This window comes from Vanellus vanellus, assembly GCF_965231255.1.
Source record: "Vanellus vanellus genome assembly, chromosome: 19".
NCBI classification, from domain to species: domain Eukaryota; kingdom Metazoa; phylum Chordata; class Aves; order Charadriiformes; family Charadriidae; genus Vanellus; species Vanellus vanellus.
This window is the reverse complement of record NC_138924.1, coordinates 5585063-5605966: the sequence shown is the minus strand read 5'-3', so window position 1 is coordinate 5605966 and position 20904 is coordinate 5585063. Positions and strand designations below refer to the sequence as shown.

General features: G+C 44.2%; 2 protein-coding genes across 2 annotated transcripts; one reads left to right on the top strand and one right to left on the bottom strand.

Annotated features, from left to right (window-relative positions):
- Positions 1-529: 529 nt before the first annotated feature.
- STYXL1 (serine/threonine/tyrosine interacting like 1) lies at positions 530-11455 on the bottom strand (the record flags this gene model as incomplete). Its single annotated transcript, XM_082493004.1, has 9 exons — positions 530-661; positions 2862-2971; positions 5093-5187; positions 6302-6450; positions 7837-7982; positions 8926-8982; positions 9315-9435; positions 9910-9971; positions 11353-11455. The coding sequence occupies 9 exons, from the start codon at positions 11453-11455 to the stop codon at positions 530-532; spliced, it is 975 nt and encodes a 324-aa protein (XP_082349130.1).
- A 176-nt stretch (positions 11456-11631) lies between these two features.
- On the top strand, positions 11632-20007 carry MDH2 (malate dehydrogenase 2). Its single transcript, XM_082493319.1, has 9 exons — positions 11632-11736; positions 13265-13433; positions 14228-14311; positions 15324-15433; positions 15954-16079; positions 16753-16830; positions 18034-18133; positions 18578-18729; positions 19702-20007. The coding sequence occupies exons 1-9, from the start codon at positions 11665-11667 to the stop codon at positions 19831-19833; spliced, it is 1023 nt and encodes a 340-aa protein (XP_082349445.1). The 5' UTR covers positions 11632-11664; the 3' UTR covers positions 19834-20007.
- The last annotated feature ends 897 nt before the right edge of the window (positions 20008-20904 follow it).

The window sequence follows — 20904 nt, the reverse complement described above, 5'->3', positions numbered from 1 at the left end:
AAGCGTGGGAAGTGTGGTCTTGCAAGACAATCCAGCCAGCGCGTCTGCAAGAGGCTGTGTCTGTGGGTAGCTGAGAAGGCACGTACAGAGCAGAGGAACTTTGGAAACAGGGAAATCCCACTGTCACCTTGCCAGGCTGGACATGGGCACAGTCAAACTCTAAATTTACCATTCCAGGCGATGGATCGACAAACCTGTTCAGAGATAACCCTAATGACTTCCCCATACTTGGGTAAGGAACATGCCCGATAATGTGGTTGGTTATAATCCCCTTTGCTTACAAAAGAGACAGGCATTGCATAATGGCCCACATCCTGCAGGACTTGCTTTCCCCAAACTGCCACCTTCTACAGCACAGGTGAGTTCCCCTAATGGCACCAAAACTTGACCCAAAATAATACAGAGCTAAAGAGGAAAGTCTTTCCATTACATTGAGATCTTTTTTCAAAGTGTTCAGGTAACTTTCTGACAACATGGTGGTACAGATGGGTAAGTGCCTTTCCCCACTGGGTGCTCTCTTTGCTACCTGTCAGTAATTTGGTTCAGCAACGTCTGTGATCATGGTCCCGTAGATTTTGGTCTCCCAGTCTGAGAGCTGTTTCACAAAGCTCCGGTGTGGTCTCATGTTCGTTTTGCATTTCAGAACGTAATCCCAAGCTCTCTGTAAACAGAGGGAAAACAACAAGTGTTGGGAATTTGTACTGAAAGTGAATCTCGGGTACGTACATGAGCCAGCTACACTTGTAGATGACACAGCTTTGCATTTACTCCCTGTGTTGGACAGCAAGAACCTGCAGATGAGACTTTGGCTACCAGAGCATGGACAGACTGGATCCAGATGTGAACTTCAGAGGGGACCGTCACCTCTATACTCTGCTCTCCTGCATACGGGGACAGCTCAGGCTGCTTTCCCTACCTGGCAGGTACCTCGTGTCATTTTACACCGATGGAGCAATGCGGTCCTGGATTTTCACTCTAAGATGCTGTTTCTTTCATGGATGATAAGCAAAGCAGTGAAGTATCAGCTATTCACAGGTAAGCAACAAAGGTTATCATGTTTTGGGGTTGGTGTGACCTGGTGTGGCACAGCAGCTATGAAGCTCCAGTTATCTCACTGCATTAATTACAGCCATCTTAATTATTTGTTAGTTCCATCTAATCAGGTAGGAACTCTGCTACACACAGGGCAGATCTATTGGCATTACTTCGCATCCTTGGGGTTACCCAGCAATGCTCATCTTCCCGCTTTTAAAATAGACTTCTCCCCACACTCAGAGGATTGCTTAAGTGTAATGAGACCAAAGGTTAGAATATAGTGCTCCATTGGTTTGTTTTTCTAATCTCAGTGATTCTGCAGGCTCCGAGGCTGATCTTTCAATATTTACTCTTCTGGGCCTGGAGTGTAGATGTCTGTAGTTCCCCTGAACTCAATAGATCTACTCACATATCAATTACTAATAGAATCAGGGGCAGCACATCCCAAATCTGCCTTTCTTTTGCAATATCCATGTCTTTCAAAGCTTTCAAAGATCTTTGCCTAGATTGGGTGAAGGATCACACCGGAATCTGTTGCACTCCTTTTGGCTGCAAGAAACAAACTTGTCTGCCAGGGTAATCCCCCAGGAAAGCTTTGCCCGGCCAACAGTGGGCAAGCACCGCCCCAGCCAGCTGCAGCACGCCACTGCCCTGTCAACCTTTTCTTCTTTTTTTTGGCACTAAGCAAAATGCTGAGATTAACCTGTTGATACCAGCCAAGAGAAATTGCAAAGATCAGCCTTTGACTTTTGTGCTGTTGTTGCAAGCACCGCCATTAATTTAGCGTGCAAGGGAATGGTTATCAGTGTGCAGGAGCAATCACACCCAGCATTAGTAGCAGAGACGAAATCGTGTCTGGAGCCCTGCTGGCATGCTCAACCTGAAATTACTCTTTGGCACACAGCGACTGGAAGAGATTTCCTCTTATGTTGCAAATGTTTGCACAAAACCAATTAAATGATTAGATACAGGCCCAGCTTCAGCGAAGCTTGGATCAATTCTTTCAAGCTCCCAAAGGAGCAAACACTTTCCAAACAAGGACAAGATTTTTAAGGAGATGCCTTTCGGTTCCCATGGGAACTAGCCTGTTCTGTGCTAAGCGGGCACCCCCAGGAGACGGTGGCTACGTCAGCACCAATGCCCATGCGCTGTATGCAGAGGGGAAAAGGGCCTGGCACCTGGGGAGAGGCTATTGCACAGCCGGGTCATTCTCAGCCATCATTCATTATTTTTCTTACGTTATTCAGAGTTATGGAACAAGGCATACTGGCTATTTAACCTCTATATCCCTCCTGGGCTAGTATTATCCCACTCCAGATTTCTCTACAGTACTACCTGTAGAGAAATTTCTCCTGCTTCTGGAGAAATAAAATAGGATTTTGGAAGAAGCCAGTGCTGGTGAGCCCAGTGGTAAATCAGAGCCTTGCAAGCACTGGGTTCTGAATTTCCCTGTAACACCATGGTATTAAGAGATGAGATTAACTCCAGTAGCTCCCAGGTACTCTCTTTCTCAGATCCAGGAGAGCAGAAATGCTACAATCTGTAACCACAGTTTTATTTTTATAGCCCTGTAGTTAAGGAGGGACATACAAGAATATCACAGGTGCCAGGGTAAGGACTCACAGATCCAACATCACACCTAAACCACCTCCTTAACAGTATAGAGAACTGCAAGCTGATATAATAGAATCTGTTACATTATCAGGTGCTTAGTCTGCATGAAAGCACAGATAATGTCTTTCTCATTACTACAGTAATGAGGCTTCAGAAACAGAAATAAACTGCAGACCCAGCCAGTATCTGTGGGAAATATGACAGTGATGTACCTTCAGGGAAAACTGGCAGGAATGCATGAGATAGGCGATAGTTACTGTGCTGCTCCGGCTTATCCCCAGGCTGGAGAACACCAGCACCGCTCCGTGAGCCAGCTGAGCATCTGAGTAAAGAAATGCCAATCACAAATTAGTGATCTGGGATATCAAGCTTCCGATTGTACAGTCAAGCGCTAATTCAGTGACAGCTGACAGGCAAGCAGCCTGAGCGACAGGAACCCTCATGAACCCTGACAGCAGCAGATGGGCACTGCCAGCTCCCATTTCTGTAAGCATTTGCCTTTCTTAAAAATGCACTGACTTAAAATGTGGCTTTGAAGATGAGAAACAAATGACAATGACCAGTCAATGCTTCATTACAGATCAGTGTCACCTTTACATCAGATAACTGAAGAAAAGTGGCCTACCGTGACCAATCAGCTGTGGTCAGCATCACATCAACTACCCAAACTCCTCCCAGAAAGGTTTGAAGGTATTGAAATTTCTGATGAAGGCAAGCCTAACTGTTCGCCACTGAAGCGGGAGAAATCAGCTCTCAAACTGGAGGGGACTTCAAATCCCTTACTCCTCTGTGTGGATCACCAGCAGGAAACGCATACATGCCAGCTACAGCGCTGATTTTGTGATGTTTTTATGATGGATATGTTGCAGTGTGCTAAGATCAGCAAACTCATTTTCTATAAAAAGCAAGCCTGCTTGGCTTTCAGAGGATGCTGTCACTCACTGCTAACCACATCAACTCTGCTATCTATGCCTGAAAGGTTGCATATTTTATTAATAACCTTTTGAATTCTTTCCCTCCCTCTCCAGAGCAGACAGCATGACATGTTTTTGGAATATCAGCGACTAAACTCTAGAATTCATAGGGCAAAGCCCCTTCTTTTACTGCTGTCGAGAGATTGTGGGGTTTTGTGTTTTTTTTTCTTCAAGCTCTAAACTAGAGTTTTCTGACTTATTTCTATCATGACATACTAGTTCTGTTCGAAGACCTGACTAGAAATGGCCTCGCTCCAACATACACCTGGCATGAGGACAACCACACTCCTCTGAGAGTATGTGGAGAGCTTTAGTCTACTGTTCACCCATAACCGTTCCAATTTAAGTAATCTACTCTAAACTGTCAAGTAAACAATTAGACTATCAAGTATACACTTCCACAAGAGCTACAGCTAATAAACTCTTAGAGTCTGTTTTGGAAACTTGCACAAACTGATGTGAGAAAGAAACTTTCTTCTGAAATACTAGTGGGAAAAAAAAAACTGGGACAAAATGAAAGGCAAGTAAGTGGATTTTGGTATTTGGGTTTCAATGCATGCAAATCATGACATTCAGTTCAGGACCACAAAATTATATCCTCAAATATTGTTTCCTTGTTTCTTTCTTTGTGTCCAGTTGCCATGACTTATTTTGTACTTGGATTATAAGGTCTGTGCGGACAGGGTTGTCTTTTGCTTCTGGGTCTGTACAACATGCAGCTCACAGGGCTTTGGTCTGTGGCAGGTGTTATTTTGCAAGTATGATAAAAGACAACAACATGGTTGGACGCCATCACAGGATAGAGCTGCAGGAGCTATGTCTGCTGTGCTGCTGCAGGCACTGAGCTGGAGAGTATGTTTTTTCTTGCCCTCTCTGATGTAATCAGCTGAAGGCAGGTTTATGCCGTCCAACCCGAAAGTCTTCCTAGGCCCTATGGTGGGTCTGTACTGCAAATCACAAAGATTAGCAGCGTCTTGTGGTAAATTCTCCAACGCGTGTCACACTCTTGTTCAAATAAAGCCCTGGTGGTTGAAGATTTGGGTTGGTAAGAGTCAAAGGGCTTTTAATTTAAGAACGTGTATTTATAAATAAATAAAATAAATATATAAATTAAGAAAATTTAAGAACAAAGGAATAGGAGGGAATCCTATGAAGTCCTAATAGACATCCTACAGCAAAGCCTTCTCAGATCTAGTGGAAAGCTCACTATTATCGGAGAGTGAGGTAGTCTTTAAAGTGAGTAGGAACATCAGAGTCAGATGCCCTGTAAAATCTCCTCTCTGTCAACCAGGCTGGTTAGTTAGGCAGCTCTGGTATCCATTAGGGTGTGGGCTTGCTTGGGAGTATGCTGATCTTGAAAGATTACGACCCTCCTGTCTGAGCTTCCTCTTAGAGTGTATTGTATTCACTCCCATCTAATATCCTAGAGTGAGCAAGGTCTCAGGAATTCCAGATTAGGAACAACTCACCGATGAAATGACAAATAGTGGCAAAGGTAGAAAAAAGATTTGCTTCGAGCGAATCTGGAACAGATACATGGAGGTATTTGCCGCCTTCTGCAAACCTGGAAAAAGACCACACGGCGTGACATGGACCAGAGAAGCAGCTTTGAAAAAATGTGTTGGAGGCAAGCTGATAATTTTGTTTGCTGTAACATGTGTGAGTTTTTCATCATCATCGTCATCATTAACATTATGATACGGGATTTGTTATGGTAAGACACTGAGGTGCTTGTAATACAGAACCAGTTTAATTACTGATTTTCCATTCCACATAGTATCAGCATTGATGTCTTAACCTACAGCTTCCTTTATCTGAGAGCTAAATGGAAACAGATGAACTGAAAGTAAGAGTGCTTTCACAGTGTGCATGTTGGCAGTTTAGTGAACATAGCCCCCGATTCACTTCATGTGGTTTTCTATGACAGCATCCTCCTCCTTCCGCAAGCTCAGAGAACTCAACTCAGAGAACTCAACTCAGAGAACTAATGGAGCAAAATGTTGGTGAGGAATTTCTGAAATGTGAAAACACATCATGCAGAGGGCATGGGAAGATTACCCACGATGTAGAGACCTTTGAATATTTTCCTCTGTAGCCAAACGCATGAGAAATGTCTCCTGGTACACATGCAGTGGGGTAGGTAACTGGATTTGTTACTTACTTTGTTTTGGCCACCACCTTGAGAAATGCCACTGGATTTTTCCCTATGTGAAATGGCATTTCCAGCACAGCCTACAGATTGAGCACAATGGTCATGGACAGATGTAGGTAAGGAAGGAAGACCAACAATGCAAAACATCAGCAATTTAGCTTTTACACTGATGTGTTTGTAAGATTTTGCTCTGAAAGCTACTCAGAGATGTAGGTTCTTCCCAAAGGGTGATGATATATGACAGACTCGCAATGCCAAGGGCCTCCTTGTCCTCCTCTCACCCAATCCACACATGTCATGGTAGAGGGCCGCAGGACTGCATTGCTGCTGTACTAACTCTGGAGTAGACATCAGAAAAATAGGAATTAAATAGCACTCAAATCTGCAGAGTTTTCCTCCAACCAGGGGTTTCCTTGGAAGTTCACAAGCACTGACTCCTCTGCAAATGGGCTCTGGTGCTGTGCCACCTCACTTTTTTCACAGGCACAGACATTGGTGAGGGTACACCTTGAACTATTTAACTTACAGTGTGGCATGCTGTTCAGAGATGTTGACTTGTGCTTTGATCTTCAGATCTTTCTGAATTTGTTGGTCACAGGCCTGCTTGAAATTGCCCATGTATAACTTCGCAGGAAGTATTTCTACAGGGTATGGCTGGAAGTTTTCTAGTTCCTGCCAGAGAGAAACCACAAACTGAGTTTACAGAGTGTATTTGCTCCTATTAGCTTGGTAAGTTCTTAAACAGAGTCATGTGAAGAACTGAACACACACTTAGTGAACAGCCCATGACATATTCTAGTGTAATGATTCATTTAATCACCTGGACTTTCTGTATATTGACGTCTTTGCTAGGTTCAGTGATAATAATTAGCAGCAGTGTTGTCATTGTGGTCTTGCTTGAAACAAATCCTAAACAGGAGGCAGCATATATTCTTTACATTGTTTGGAGGGACTGCAGCATAACAGATCCATTTGATATTCTCCCCAGTTACTGTTTGCAAGGCTAAATGAAATCATCTGCCACCTGCAGAGCTGCAGGTGCCCTGTAGTGGCTCAATGCAAGTCTGCAGCTGCTTCCGCTGTCTGCAGCATGAAGGCCGAAAATAAAAATAGACAAGTGGTCGACAGTGCCTCTACATACCTAACTGATACTCGACTAATGCTACAGCAGAACAAAACAGCAGCCTAACAATTCGAAGCAACAGAGAACAACAGCTTAAACTGAGAGGAAAGGAGGTACTCTCTGTCCAATTGAATCTGATGGGGAAGTTCAGCAGTTCGCTACCCTTCACAAAGAAGCACAAAGTGATTTGATTTTCTCGCCTGCGCTGTAGCATCGCACAGGTTAGCACCATGTCATGGGCTGTTTCATGTGAACCAGAAGTGAAGGGGTACAACAGAAACAAAAGATATGTTGTGATGAGATGCTTTCTGCTGTCCAGTACCCTCTAAATCTGCCCTGCCTCAGGTCCAGTCCTAGATGTGAAAAAAGTGTAATTGTTTCTCATAAGCTAAATAGATCATCAGTTGTAGGTGAAACCAAACAATTAGCATACCAGTGTTCCAGTGGATGGCTGTTTTCTTTCTGGGTCTGTTGAAACAATGCAGCAGCACTTGCTTTGTGATCCTTCCCGATGAAAAGCTTTATAGACATGGAACACAGTGCTTGATAGGAATTGTACTTCTGTCTGAAAACGTTTACTGTGTAACATCCCAGATAACCACGTGTCAGAGAGGAACCTGCTTTTTTTCATCATTTGCTACTGTTTGTTTAGTTATCTGTACTCTCTAGTAGGCGAGTTTCAGGGTTATCAGAGAAACTTTCCCGGGTTGTTTTCATGAGCTTTCTTTCACAAGAAGGATAAAAAAGGCAAAGTGTGGCTGTAAAAGAATTAGCGGTGACAGTCAAGGAAAGCACAGTAACTCAAATTACATTTTAATTCTTTTGTTTGAAAATACTCTGATACTAGGTTTACAACACCATTTAACTTGACTTCATTAGCCATTGTCAGTTGAACATGAATGCTAATGTCTTCTGCTTGCAAATTAGTCTCATCTCACCTGAGGCATCCACAGTATCTTCTGAGTCCGCAGAAAATGATAGCAAGCTGAAAAATGCTTGTATCCTCCCCTCAGGACCAGCACAGGATGGCGGGTGAACTGCTCTAAGCTTCTGGCATATTGGCCGGCACTTCCTTCCTCAGCATCTAATGAGATCAAAAAGCTATTTGCCAGGGCAGGTTTAGAGTGCCTCCAACAGCACTGGGGGTTACATCTGGCCCACTGACACTGACAGCAAACTCATTTTCATTTCATCTAATGGTCTGTAGAAAGCTGTGTTAAAAGCTAGACTTATTCTTTAACTGTTGCTGCAGGTCAGTAACAAGGCACACTGCTTGTGCCTCTTGTCCTGATCTTTTATTCTTCTCCTGGTTTCTTTTGTAGTTTTTTTCTCCCCTTTTGTAGTTTTTTTCCCCTCCCCATTATTCTTCGGGAAATGTTTATAATAGGTTCTCATAATAGGGAAGTATTATTAATTTAAATCTAATAATCTTAGTTTTATGGAGGCCCTTTTTTTAGTCTGTTTTAGTCAAAGGGGGAAAGAAGGATCAATCTTGAATAAATTCTTCACAAGTGTTTTAAATACTCCCCTCAGTGAAGCAAATTACATGAGATGGCTGCTCCCCCCACTTCTCCCAAGGGATCCATCCCGCTTGCCTCTAGCTATGTCTGCTTTAGAAATAGATCTGCACAATAGAAACCCACTTCTGATTCTTCACACCTTCCCTTGCTTACTATCTCATCACTGAGCATTTATGAACATGCTGGCTTTATTCATTCCCCTTACACTCCCATATTTTTGTCTTAAAAAAATGTAAATCTTTGCTAAATCTATAGTAGCCTTTACAAAACTAATAGGAGCCAAACAAACATACAGAAGTGGTTCTGCATATGGCAGAACTCCTTGCCAAAGGATGCATGAAAGCTAAATATTTCCACGGTTCAAGAAAGACTGAACAATTACATGGAAAAGTTTCCAGCTCTTCACATTTCTTGGTGAACTCCATCAAATCATCACCCCCATTAAAGCTAAGTCTTTTAAAATATGATAACGTGAAAGCCTTTTATAACCCTTAAAGAAGGAAGTACTCTGTGAACATACGGAACTTGAGTCAGTGTTTTCAATCTCTGAAGAAGCACCGCTCCCTAAAAGGCAATCATTGAACAAGCCCAATCTCAGTGAAATGTGAAAACAACAAAAAAAGAACCCATTCTTCACATGCAACAAGGAGCTTTAGAGGGATCAGTTCACAGATAGGAAACTAGGCCTGCCAGAACACTTTGGAATGAAATCTGCATTTTTGAAGCCTAAGAACATATGCAACACAATGAAAAAACAGGAGCATAGCACAGATGTTCATTTTTCAAATAAAACTGGGTAAATTTGCATCTCTTCCAATAAGATCATAAAATTAAATGAGGCATGGGAAGAATATCTATCCCGCAGTAAGGTCTTGACTGACATGGGTCACAGGTACCTTTTTCTTTCTCCTCATAGTCACAGCAATCCAAAGAGCTGGTCTCATGGTCATACACCACACAGTATCTGACACACCCCAACTCCTCTGAATCTGGTACCAGATACTCCCCCGTAGGACTCTACCAAAATCACAGAAGAATTCTATCAGGAGCACAGCTCCACACTTTTCTTGCGGCATCAATGCTACCAACATCCTGCAAGTTACTCATCTATAGCTACCGGATGGGTTTGGGGCTACGTCTGTACTTGATGCTGAAAGACCTGGGTAGAATTCAGAAATGACGCAAACTATGCTGGATTGCTTCATCAGCCATAGCTGTAAAGAAGCCAGCACTATCCTTTGTGAGACAAGGCTACAACATGTTAGTTCTTGTGCAATATTTTTCCTGATATACAGCTCCGATGTGCCAATCCTTTGGGCTACTGAAGCCACCTTTGCTTTGTGACAGAATACATCCCCCCAGTGGCAGAAATGGAACATGGCTGGAACAGGCAGGGGAGGCTGGGACAATTCCCGTGGGTTTTAAACCAATTTTGGCTTACTGCTAATTGCTAAATCCGGGGAAGGTTTACAGAAACGGTAATCCCCTCACCTGTTCAATCCTGCGTGCTGTAATAATATGGCTCTCATCGTATTCACGCTGAGTACGGGCATCTGAAAAAAACAACCAAGACAGAGCAATTGTCTTATTTGATGCCTTAAAGGTAAAATCCTGTTTGTAATTCAGTCAGTGGGAATTCAGGCACTGATATCAACCAGAGAAAGAGATGAGTTTTTTTAGAAACTGAGACTTTCTGATGTGGATATAACTAACGCCAATACTGATGTGAATCCATGTGTAACACCAAGTGATGCCAGCAGCTTCAGTCCTGACCTAAGTGTGGTACTGCAGTGTCCACAGCGCCAGTCCCATGTGCCATTCTGCTCTGCTTTGTGGCGTAGCCTGGCCCTACTCGCTGGGCTGCTCTGACTTCCCAGTGTCCAGCACCTCTACCTCTGTGCAACCCTGGAGATGGGGAGAGGGGCACTGGAGAGACCCCAGCCCCACTCCCAAACTGGCTGACTCCCTGTCATAGTTTAAACCCAGCTGGCAGTCAGGACCATGCAGCCACTCATGTAGTTGTCCCTCTTCCCCCCAGAGGAGTTGGGAGAAGAGGGAGAAAAGGAAAGGGAAAGAAAAAACTCATGGGTTGAGATAAAGATAGTTTAATAGAACAGTAACAGAAAAGGAAAATAACAATAATAATAATAATAATGACACAAGTCACTCTCACCACCTGGTAAATTGGTACCTTCCCAAGCAGCGATTGTGGACTCCACCCCCAGCCAACCCCCATTTATATACTGAGAATGACGTCTATGGTATGGAATATTCCATTGGTCATTGCATCATTCTGTCTATGCTCCTTCTCAGCTTCTATGGGAAGCTGAGAAGAGTCCTTGAAAAGTATAAACATCCCCTAGCAACAACTAAAACAATATGCATCGTTGGCATTCCTTTCACAGCAATCACTGGAAAGAAAATTAAGTCTTTCCCAGCTGAAACCAAAATACTCTGTCACCAAAACATTAAATAATATCATAATATCAGGCACCCCTTTTTTGGTAGTGGCACTATGCAAAATGCAAATGCCTATCAGCAATCTTTGTGCAATGGTCAAGAAATTGTGTCCACCTCTAAAACCTCTGGGATCGGGTCAAAGAAGGAAGCTGGATGCCAAATGCAAGTGAAAAGACAGCAACAGCCAGAAAACTTCCTCATTCACACGCTGCTGTTGGGCTAAGTGCCAGGAGACGCTAATGGCCGTACATATTTGGTGCTGCTGCTTTCTGCAGAGCATAGGGGATGAAAACCAGAGCACTACCGGGTCATGGCACCTGAAATGGGATGGGAGAAGCGCCCCAACAGCAAGGCCGTAGCAATTACAAGAGGTGATGTGTACTCTTCCCCGTAGGCCGGAGCCCCCAGACCCCATCTCCTCAGGCCGCCCGCCCAGGCCAGCGCAGGCCGCAGGCCCCCCGCCCGCGGGCTCACCCAGCAGGCACAGGTAGTGGGGCTCCGCCAGCCGGGGACACCGCCGCTGCTGGTTGAGGATGTTGTAGAGGTGCCGGGGCTCGCAGAGCTCCACCCCCGCCATATCGCGACAACCGGCGACCGCCGCTACAACCCGCTCGCCGCGCCTGGTTGCTAGGGAGGGGACGCCGGGCGGTCACTAGGGGTGACGTCAGCTCCAGATCTCGCGAGACTTCCCACAGGCGGGGCAAGGGAAATCTCGCGAGACGGGTGGGCGGTCCCGCGCAGGCGCAGTGCACTGGAGGTCGTTGGAGTCACCGGAGCCGCCGCGCCATGCTGTCCCGCCTCGCCCGTCCCGCCGCCGCCGCCGCCGCTCTCCGCCGGGGCCTCGCCACCACCGCCCAGGTACGCCTCGCCGGCGGCTTCCCTACGGGCACTCCCGGGGCCCGCTCCCCCTCGGGGCCGGGGTCGAGCACGGGCCCTCCTCTGTGAGGGGGCGGCGGGGCAGCCGGGCCCGCCGGCGGCCTGAAGGGGGCTGGGGGCGTCTGTAGCCGGTGGGGGGGATGAGCAGCACAGCTGCTGGGGGGGGATTGCGGTCCTGGGGTGATGCTGCGTCTCTGCCCGCTGATACATCTCTGCTCTTGGCCCAGAGAGGTGTGACCTGGGTGGCCAAGTCAATTAGTTTTAGATGAACTTCTCTTTCTGATGGTGTGTGATGGATGGTGCGCGGTGTCGCTTGCTGCTTCCTTCCTCTACTGGAATATGCCCCTGCTTTCAAAACGTATTGAGAATTCAGGCTGGCGGTTGGGGGTTTAACAGTAATCCTTAAGATGCTGAAATCCATTGAGTGTGACTCTTGATTCCAGGAGAGGACGGCTGCTACGTGGTAGGGAGATAGAGTCCGACCTCTGTCTTCTAGCGTAAATAGTGCCCAGTGGCATATGACAGAATGATTATCGTAGCTATAAAGATATACTTTACAAAAGAGGCTTGTCTAAATATTTTTATAGGAATTAAACTTATTAGCAATGAGATATTGGCCCCATGGTATCAGCTCAGCCATAAATATGGGGCATAGGAGTGACTAACGCTAGACTTTGCTTCCCCTTAGATACTGTTATACCAAATTACATTTGTTGCAATAGCAGGAAAACTGAGCTGAGTTTAGGCTGGTCTAGGTCCCGGGTAGATTGTTTCTTGTCATAGCATAATAATTAAGCTGTTCATGCAGGGACTTGCAGCTATTATGGCTTTATCTGGTAAGACAGTGAGATAGAGAGCACATTACAGTAAAATGGGTTCACCAGGGCAACAAAGCAGAGTTGGTTTTACTTACTTCTCAGCCCCACTTGATCAAAGCCGGAAATTATAGTGACTTAATGTTCTCGAGGCTTAATCTTGAGACAGCTGCAGGTACTATTTTGCATTTATTTCAGGCATACGCGTTTTCTTCATATATATACACCATGGTTATTACGTTTAATGTAGTCCATTAAATGTATTGATTTGCCAAATGGGAAGGCATTTTTTTTTTTTATACTGGCAACGAAAACTAGAAAAACTGTGTAACAGATTTTGTCCTAAGTCAGACCTAGGCCCACAGGGTAGTAGGTATTAATCTGAAGCAGATGTTTCCCTCTGAATAAAGATGTTCTTTTTGGTTTCTTTGCCTAGCCTTGCTTCCCTTTTGAGCTCGAGATAGCAAAAGAACATTTTCCTCTAACTTGTCCTACCAATAAACCTCAAGCATCTTTGTGAGGCTGTCATGATGATCGCTTTCTGTGGGCTGAGGCAATCACGTTTGCATAGTGCTTGATAAAAAAATTGAGAAATAGAACTAAAAGTAAAGAAAGTGTGGTGAAATCCCCAAGGTCACTGCTGCAGTAACTACCAACACATCTCTACAAACGTGTTTGTCTTCTTTTTTGCTCAGAACAATGCCAAGGTAGCAGTGCTGGGGGCCTCGGGAGGCATTGGCCAGCCTCTCTCCCTTCTCCTGAAGAACAGCCCGCTGGTGAGCAGGCTCAGCCTTTACGATATCGCCCACACTCCAGGCGTTGCAGCTGACCTCAGCCACATCGAGACAAGAGCGAATGTTAAAGGTACTGCAAGCCGCTGGAAACAGTCTGTGCTCTGAAGGGGTCCTCTCGGGTGTCTCCGACACATGGAGAACACCCGTCGCTGTGCTTGTGAAGGGGAATCTTCATGTGATCCTGAAGCCTAATATCAATTTAAGTAGCTTTTTCTCAAGCAGTGCATGACTGATTAAGGTTTAGCTGATTAAATTGGTATATATGGAGATGTAAATGGTCTGTGGTTGCACTACTGAAGGGGAATTCATAGTAACTGGCAGGAAACATTCAGTAAAATTGTCTTGGAAAAAAGCTTGAGCATCGAATATAAAAGTTTGACTACAAATAGACTTACCACTGCCTCGGTGTCTACATGAATTCTGTGTGCTTCTTTTCTGGAGGGACAGCTGTCAAGTTCTGACGAAATCAAAGAAAACTTAATCTGCTGATCTTCATTTTATTTGAAGATCACCAAAAGGTTACATTCTACTTGAATGTGCCTTCATGCAATTCTTTGGGGGCAGTGACTGTAGTGCCAAGCTAGGGTTTTTGGAGAATAAATATACATAAAAAGAGGAACTGAGGGTTTTCAAAACAGATGAATGTGAGGTTCCTGCCGCTCTCATTCTTTAAGTTTTGAAACAAGGGAAAAACATCAAATAGGGTCCATACATAATTGTATTTCTTTGTTTTTCAGCATAGGTCTGAATTGAAGGCTAAATTTTAAAAAGGATTTGGGTGCCTCTAGGCATAACTTTATACTTCAAAGTGTCAAATATTTAGTAACTGGCAAAACCATGATGCCTGAATGTCTTCTATTTCAGGCTTCCTGGGACCTGAGCAGTTGCCAGAATGTCTGAAGGGCTGTGATGTTGTAGTTATTCCTGCCGGAGTCCCTAGAAAACCAGGTATGTTCTCTTTGTTAAAAAGCCCCAGGGCTTCATTGAAGTATATCTCTGCAGTACTGTTATTCAAATAGAGCTGTAACTGCTGCTTTCTGGTAGTGTTGGCTTGGGATGTAAGTGGTCTGTTAATGGCACTGACCTAGGACTTGTGGTATTAGGCACATCGTTTAGCCTCTCTCTTAGATTGTCCCTTGCAAAATGGGCAGAGTTGATTTTTGGAGGTCCTGTGTAGGGGTTAGGTGCAAAGGCTTTTCATGCAAGTGATCCTGAATCTCCCTTAGTGTCTCCTGCTCATAGCAATGCTCTATTAAAAAAAAAAAAAAAGGTTCTTTGTTCCATTTCTCAGCAGAACAGGAATAATCCATTTGTTTGCATTAATTGTATGATAACTTCTGAGAGAATCTCTGAGTGAATGCTATTAATCCTTCCTTGAATATCTCTGACCTGCTCCATTTCTACTCTGTTTTTCGGTATCCTATTGGGAATGTAACAAAATTCTAGACTTTAATGCCTAGCTCTTCCTCTTCATTTTTCATCATTAAAGTAGTTGATACAACAGAAATGAGAGGTGGCGCTTACTCAACTAGCGCTATTTTACGCAGAGCGGTTGGCATTCAAACTGTAGTTGTGGAGGTGACTTCGGAGGGGGAGGAGGATTCATCTTAGGAGCAGTCACGCTGCTCTTAGCGCCACTGGTATACTGGTGTGGGTCAGCATGGCCACACTGTACTTCGAGCTGCCTAGGTGAAATACATTCCGACAGTTGGCAGCTGGGCTGGTCGCTGCTGAAAAGGGCTGATCTATCTGAAAGGGCAGTAATCTTTTGTTAGCAAGAGGAGTTACCTTTGGACTGAATTCATTACTGCAGCTGGAGAGTTTTCTCTTGATATATGAAACCAGAAGCTAAAGTTGATGTATCTCTATCCAGAGCAGAATATTGTTTTTTGACGGAGTTGCTTGCCCATTAATGAGTAGACTATGGGTAACTTAAAATACTGTACTCGATATGTTTTAGGTATGACCCGTGATGACCTGTTCAACACCAATGCTAGCATTGTTGCTACTTTGACATCTGCCTGTGCGAAGCACTGTCCAGAAGCCATGATCTGTATTATTTCTAACCCGGTAAGCATTTTCTGGAGACCTTGAAAATGTAGAGGAAAAAAAATCCAGACTGAGAATACTTTAGTAACCTGTGAGTTGCTGTTGGTTTTGAGCAGTATCTTTAAGGCCTGCAGGGTATTTGCAGAAAAGAACTAAAAGCCTGGTTCTAGTAATCCATTTTTCTTGGGCTATATTTAGGTCAGAGGAAACTTGGATATAAAAGTGCTTAATATCTCTCAACATCTCTGTAACTATTGGTTATAGTACATGCTGGTGTATTAGCTGGAATAGAAGTCTTAGCTCACTAAGGGAGGAGCCTTTGTAACGTGAACAAACAAATTTGTCATCGTAGTGGTTATTTAAAATGGAAGATTTTTATTCCAGCCTGACTGTAAATTGTTCTTCAGTTAAGGAATTAAAGTAGTTGTCTACAGCTGGCTTCACGTTGGAAGTATACTTCAGGTTGTGTACTGGCCTGTTCAGTTCACGCATTGGCTTCTTATACTGGTTTTAATGAACGCTTGCCTATTCGTGCTTATAGGTAAATTCAACCATCCCAATAACTTCAGAAGTCTTCAAGAAGCATGGCGTGTATAATCCCAACAGAATCTTTGGGGTTACAACGCTGGATATTGTCAGAGCGAATACTTTTGTGGCTGAACTAAAGGTAGGTCACAATAACTGATGCTGGGGGAGGGATATGGTGTGCTTTGGTCATCAGAGCTATCAAAAATGCTTTTAAAATCACTGCACAGAACCAAAAGAGCATGGATTTCTGTGGAGCTATAGGCAAAGGCAATGATTCCCTATTTCCATTCTCTAGAGGAGCCTGGGGATAGGGTTTCTTGCAAAATGTGGTTCAAGAGACTTTGACCTTTCCTTTTCATAGCTGTCACCTGTGAGCAAGCTGCATGTTCGCTTTAATTCTGTTGGCATTTTCAACCCTGCTGGTGCAACCGGAGGAGAGGGTTGAATGGTAGCATGTATTTGCAAGTCAGACTATCTGTGCTGCGTGTTACAGGATATTCTGCAAAGTATCAGGAGGTGTAACAGGTTACTGCTCGTAATAGCCCTGGCGGCGTTTGTACTTGTGCTGCTATTTATCTGAACTTGCATTACTGATATCCTGTAACTGTCTAAAGTTATCAGAGTAACCTGGAGTTCAGCTGTGTAGATCTGACTTTGTCCCTGGAATGTAGGTGCCTCTGAAACTCCTGCCCTGTGTAGCGCTGGGTTATAGATGTGTCCAAAAACCCTGGGCAGAAAAAGAAGCACGGTGTTTTTAAATGGTTTTCTTGTCCATATGCTTCAGAAGCTGGAAAGTTTCATGTTTCCCTTAGGGCTTAGATCCAGCTCAAGTGAGTGTTCCCGTTATTGGTGGCCATGCTGGGAAGACTATCATCCCTCTGATCTCTCAGGTAAGTTGTAATAACTGCTGTGTGTGGCATTATACTATATGGTATTCCTCATCAGTATGTTAAGAGTTAACCTAAAGTGCCTTGGTGATGGTGATGCCATACAGCAGAGACAGTCTTCCCTACTCTTATGGTTGCTTTTATTCTGAGATGTAGTACAAGACACTGAAAGGCAGTGAGCTAAATCTAAACTCTTCTGGGTGGTTTAAATACTTCCAGCCTTTCTCCTCTGAAGAAGTTTGGGATAAGAACTGAGGTGTGATGTGGGTGTTGAGATGTCTTGGCACTGTTTGTTTTGGGTTTTATTTTTTGCAACAGGTATTTCATGATATGAATACCTTGCTTCAGCAGGAGAATTAATTTGATTTTGCTGTGGTGGACTAGAAACACCACTTCAGTATGCAGCATTGAAACGAGGAGGCATAGCTCTAGCTGTGTAGCGGGGAGCCCTGCTTCAGTCATGACTGGTGGTCAGGGAGAGGCTCCCTTCACGCATCTAAGCCGGAATGAAATGCAATTCTAAAGCAGGCTGCAGCTTCATGAGAAGATGGCTGGGATATAGCCAAGGAGCAGGAGTTGGCTGAGATATGGCTAAAGAGCAGTCTGCGAGAAAGGGGAAAAAGCTTTGCTCTAGGTGGGGAATAAAGTGTCCTTCACAGAAAGGTGTTTGTAGGGAATAAGAGCAAGGGCTGTGAAGCAGCTGAATGCTGAGAGAGTGCTTTCTTTAGACAGTCAGTCAGGACAGCAGCAGCTGAAGGTTCAGTAACTTGGTAAATACTGCTGCCAGACTGGATCCTTCATAAGGCTCTTGACTTCCATAATGCCACAGTGACCCAAATATTTACAAGGTGGCTTTTTGAAGTTCCTAAGGCTTGTTACTTGCTTGGAGGACATCTGTCTAGTGCAAAGGACTACAGAGTAGCAAGTAACTGTGGCAAGCCCTGGTTTTGCTTTCAAGTTGTGGTTTGTCCTTGAGCAAGCTGGGCATGGATAGGTTCCTGTTACAGTCCAGGCAATAACCGGCAGCCTTGGTGAACGCTTGCAGCTGGTCGGTGTCACGCAATCCGTGAGCTGGGGTAACTGATTTTCCCAGTTGAGAACTGTTGGTAACGATTGTAATGGTACAAAAGGCATCATGTGGGTGGCCTTAATGCTGAATCTGGAGGGATCCTGGTATTTGATAATAACTTCTTTTTTCTGATCTAGTGCACACCAAAAGTGGACTTCCCTCAGGATCAACTGGAAAAGCTTACAGGGAGAATTCAAGAAGCTGGCACTGAAGTTGTCAAAGCTAAAGCAGGAGCAGGTTGGTTCTTGACTACAGCTTCCAAGTAATTCTTGTTGGCCAGCTGAATAGATGCAGTCCTCTTTGGTTTAGTCTTATTTACAACTGCGGTACAGAACTGTGAACTGCTGATTACAAATCTAGCTGCTCTGCCATGTCAGTGACTGCCTGAACTGTGGTACTAGAAACAGCTCAGTGTGTAGGTAAGACTAAACATGAACTGATCCTATGCCATGTATGGCTTTAAAAAGAATCTTCTCTGTCAAAGTAAGCTGTTCCTGCCTATAAATCTGGTCAACTAAATAGCACGTAGCTGGCCAAGAGCTGCTGCTTTATCCAACTGGCTGCGAGCTTGAAGTCAGTGACACTGCAGCTCTGTAAACATATCAGTGTGAAAGCCTTTGATACTAAAGAAAGTATCAAATTTCAATGTGAACTCTTCTAAAAGTGATTTGACTTTTACAGGATCTGCCACCTTGTCTATGGCCTATGCTGGCGCTCGATTTGTGTTTTCTCTGGTGGATGCAATGAATGGAAAGGAAGGGGTTATTGAATGTGCCTTTGTTCGATCAGAAGAGACGGAGAGCCCGTACTTCTCTACACCTCTGCTGCTGGGAGTATGTACTTTAAATGATGGGGCCTATAAACAGCAGCTACTGTGGTTTTACTGAGTGATTTCAGTTTAGTCTAATGCTGGGTATCGCTGACGGTGACAGCTGAGCATCCCTTCGAGAGTTCTTGAGTATTTGGATATTGTACTTAGGTGTATACCTCATGCTTGACAGGGATGCTGCTGCCTTTATCTGTTCTTAGACTGCGGGTTGCTGAGTAACTGGGGATTCAGACTTGTCTTAAGAGGTCATGCTTGCCTCGAGTCAGTGCCTGTTTGTGAAGGGCTTTCATATGATTAACCAGAGTCAGCAATCCTGTCTCCTCAGCTTGATCTGCTACAAGCAAATCCCTCAGAAGTGGAGGCGCATGGGGAACTACAGCATGGATTAGGATTAATAGATTGCTTTCAGGACCTCTGGTGAACTCTGAAAGAAGTGTTCCTTTTGTCACCCTTACCCTGTGGGTAGAGTGAAAAACAAGGATGCTGCAGCCCTGTGGTGTATGCTGTCTTAGGTGCTAGCTGGGGAGGGAATAGAAATAGAAGGGAATTAAGGGGGAGGAGGTTGGATGTAGACATGAGGTCTGGAAAACCTAGAGTGCAACTCTGAAGCAGTTCCAGACAGCAAGTGATGGGCATATGCCAAAGGAGGGAAATTCTCTTGCCACATGGTGGGTTTGAAGATAGGAGGAGGCATGAAGGAGCAGTTGGTATCAGTTTCCTCTTGAAGGAGCTGATGGACTAGCTTCAAGTTTCACTCATGTGAACAGTGAAAGAGAAGTTTGTGAAGGCTGTAGAAGTTGCTACAGATAATAAGAGGCTTCTGAGCCTTGCCAGGAAGCACAGGGTTGGCAGACTAGAGATGACAGAGGTCCCAGGCTGGGTCTCCGTCTCAGCTGGATAATACTTCATCAGAGCTGTTAAGTTACTCTCTAGGTCATTCGATGAATGGTTAATCCTTAAATCCTCTTTCCCTCAGAAAAAAGGAATTGAGAAGAACCTAGGTATTGGCAAGATCTCCCCCTTTGAAGAGAAGATGGTTGCTGAGGCCATGTCTGAGCTGAAGGCTTCTATTAAGAAGGGAGAGGAGTTTGCGAAGAACTTCAAGTGAAGAGTTGATGATGGAGAGGCATTAACAACTTCCTTAATTTATTAAGGCATCATGTCACTTTACGACTTCTGATTCAAAGCTCATGCTTTGATTGAAGTCTGCCTGTATTAGCTTAATGATTGTTGCTGGCGCAGAGTCTAATCATCAATAAAACAGCCTCATTTTTTCAGTGTACCATCTGGAATTGTCCTGATGTGTTTGTCTTTTGAAGGTAGAAGCTGTAGGTCTCTGAAAGGTTATCAGTGACGAAGTAGTCTCTTAAGGTGGGTGAACAGATTACTTTCTGCTGCTGCTGCTTGGGTTTTGGCTTGGGCTCCCCGTTTGGCGCAGCAGCTGGGAGACCAGACATGATGAGAGAAGATCAAGATGGGGTGAAGAGGCTTGTGAAGGAGATAACTGAGTGAAGTGGTTTTTTTCAGGAGGTGACGTTACCTCTGTTACCTTGCGTTGCCTTAATCGCTTATGTAATTTGATTTTAAAAGAGTTAGTAAAAGAACACAGTGATTGAGACGTCAGTCCTGCTCTAAGAAAACAATTAAAATGCTGAGAGTGACTTCTTTCTAGTTAGGAACAAAAGCCTTGATTTAGCATCTACATAAATTTCTTTTACATTCATGCTCTTGTGAATATAAAAATAAATGTCTGCAAGAAAGCGGCGATGACGAGTTCTGTTGCTGACTTCTTTGAAGGTAAGCTTTAATGAAGGAAGCTATTAATTCGCTCTTCCTCCGTGCTCTGTGGGCTGCTTGCCCTATTGCTTTGAATTGCTGTAATCCACGTAGGTTGAATTCTAAGTTGAACAGACTTTATTTTGATTAGATGAAGGAAACGCCAAAGCCTGGTGCCTCTGGAGGAACTGAGGGGAACGTTGGTTTGAACGAGAGAACCTAGTGTAGAAGCTTCTCTTAAGGAAGAGATCTAAAGGTAGTAGATGCTGTTTGGTCACTGGCTGTTTTCTCCCACTGCTTGTGTTTTAACTCTTTTGAGCTATTTTTATTTTAATCTAGTTCACTCTGAATTGGATCACACAGTTGTGACACTGAAGATGCCTTGAGAATAAAGTGCTTGGCT

Excerpts from the sequence above, each read along its gene's own strand:
- MDH2 (XM_082493319.1), top strand. The coding sequence starts at position 11,665 with ATGCTGTCCCGCCTCGCCCGTCCCGCCGCCGCCGCCGCCGCTCTCCGC. Across the intron at positions 11,737-13,264 it reads GCCTCGCCACCACCGCCCAG|AACAATGCCAAGGTAGCAGT; the intron begins GTACGCCTCGCC and ends TTTTTTGCTCAG. Across the intron at positions 18,134-18,577 it reads CAAAGCTAAAGCAGGAGCAG|GATCTGCCACCTTGTCTATG; the intron begins GTTGGTTCTTGA and ends TGACTTTTACAG.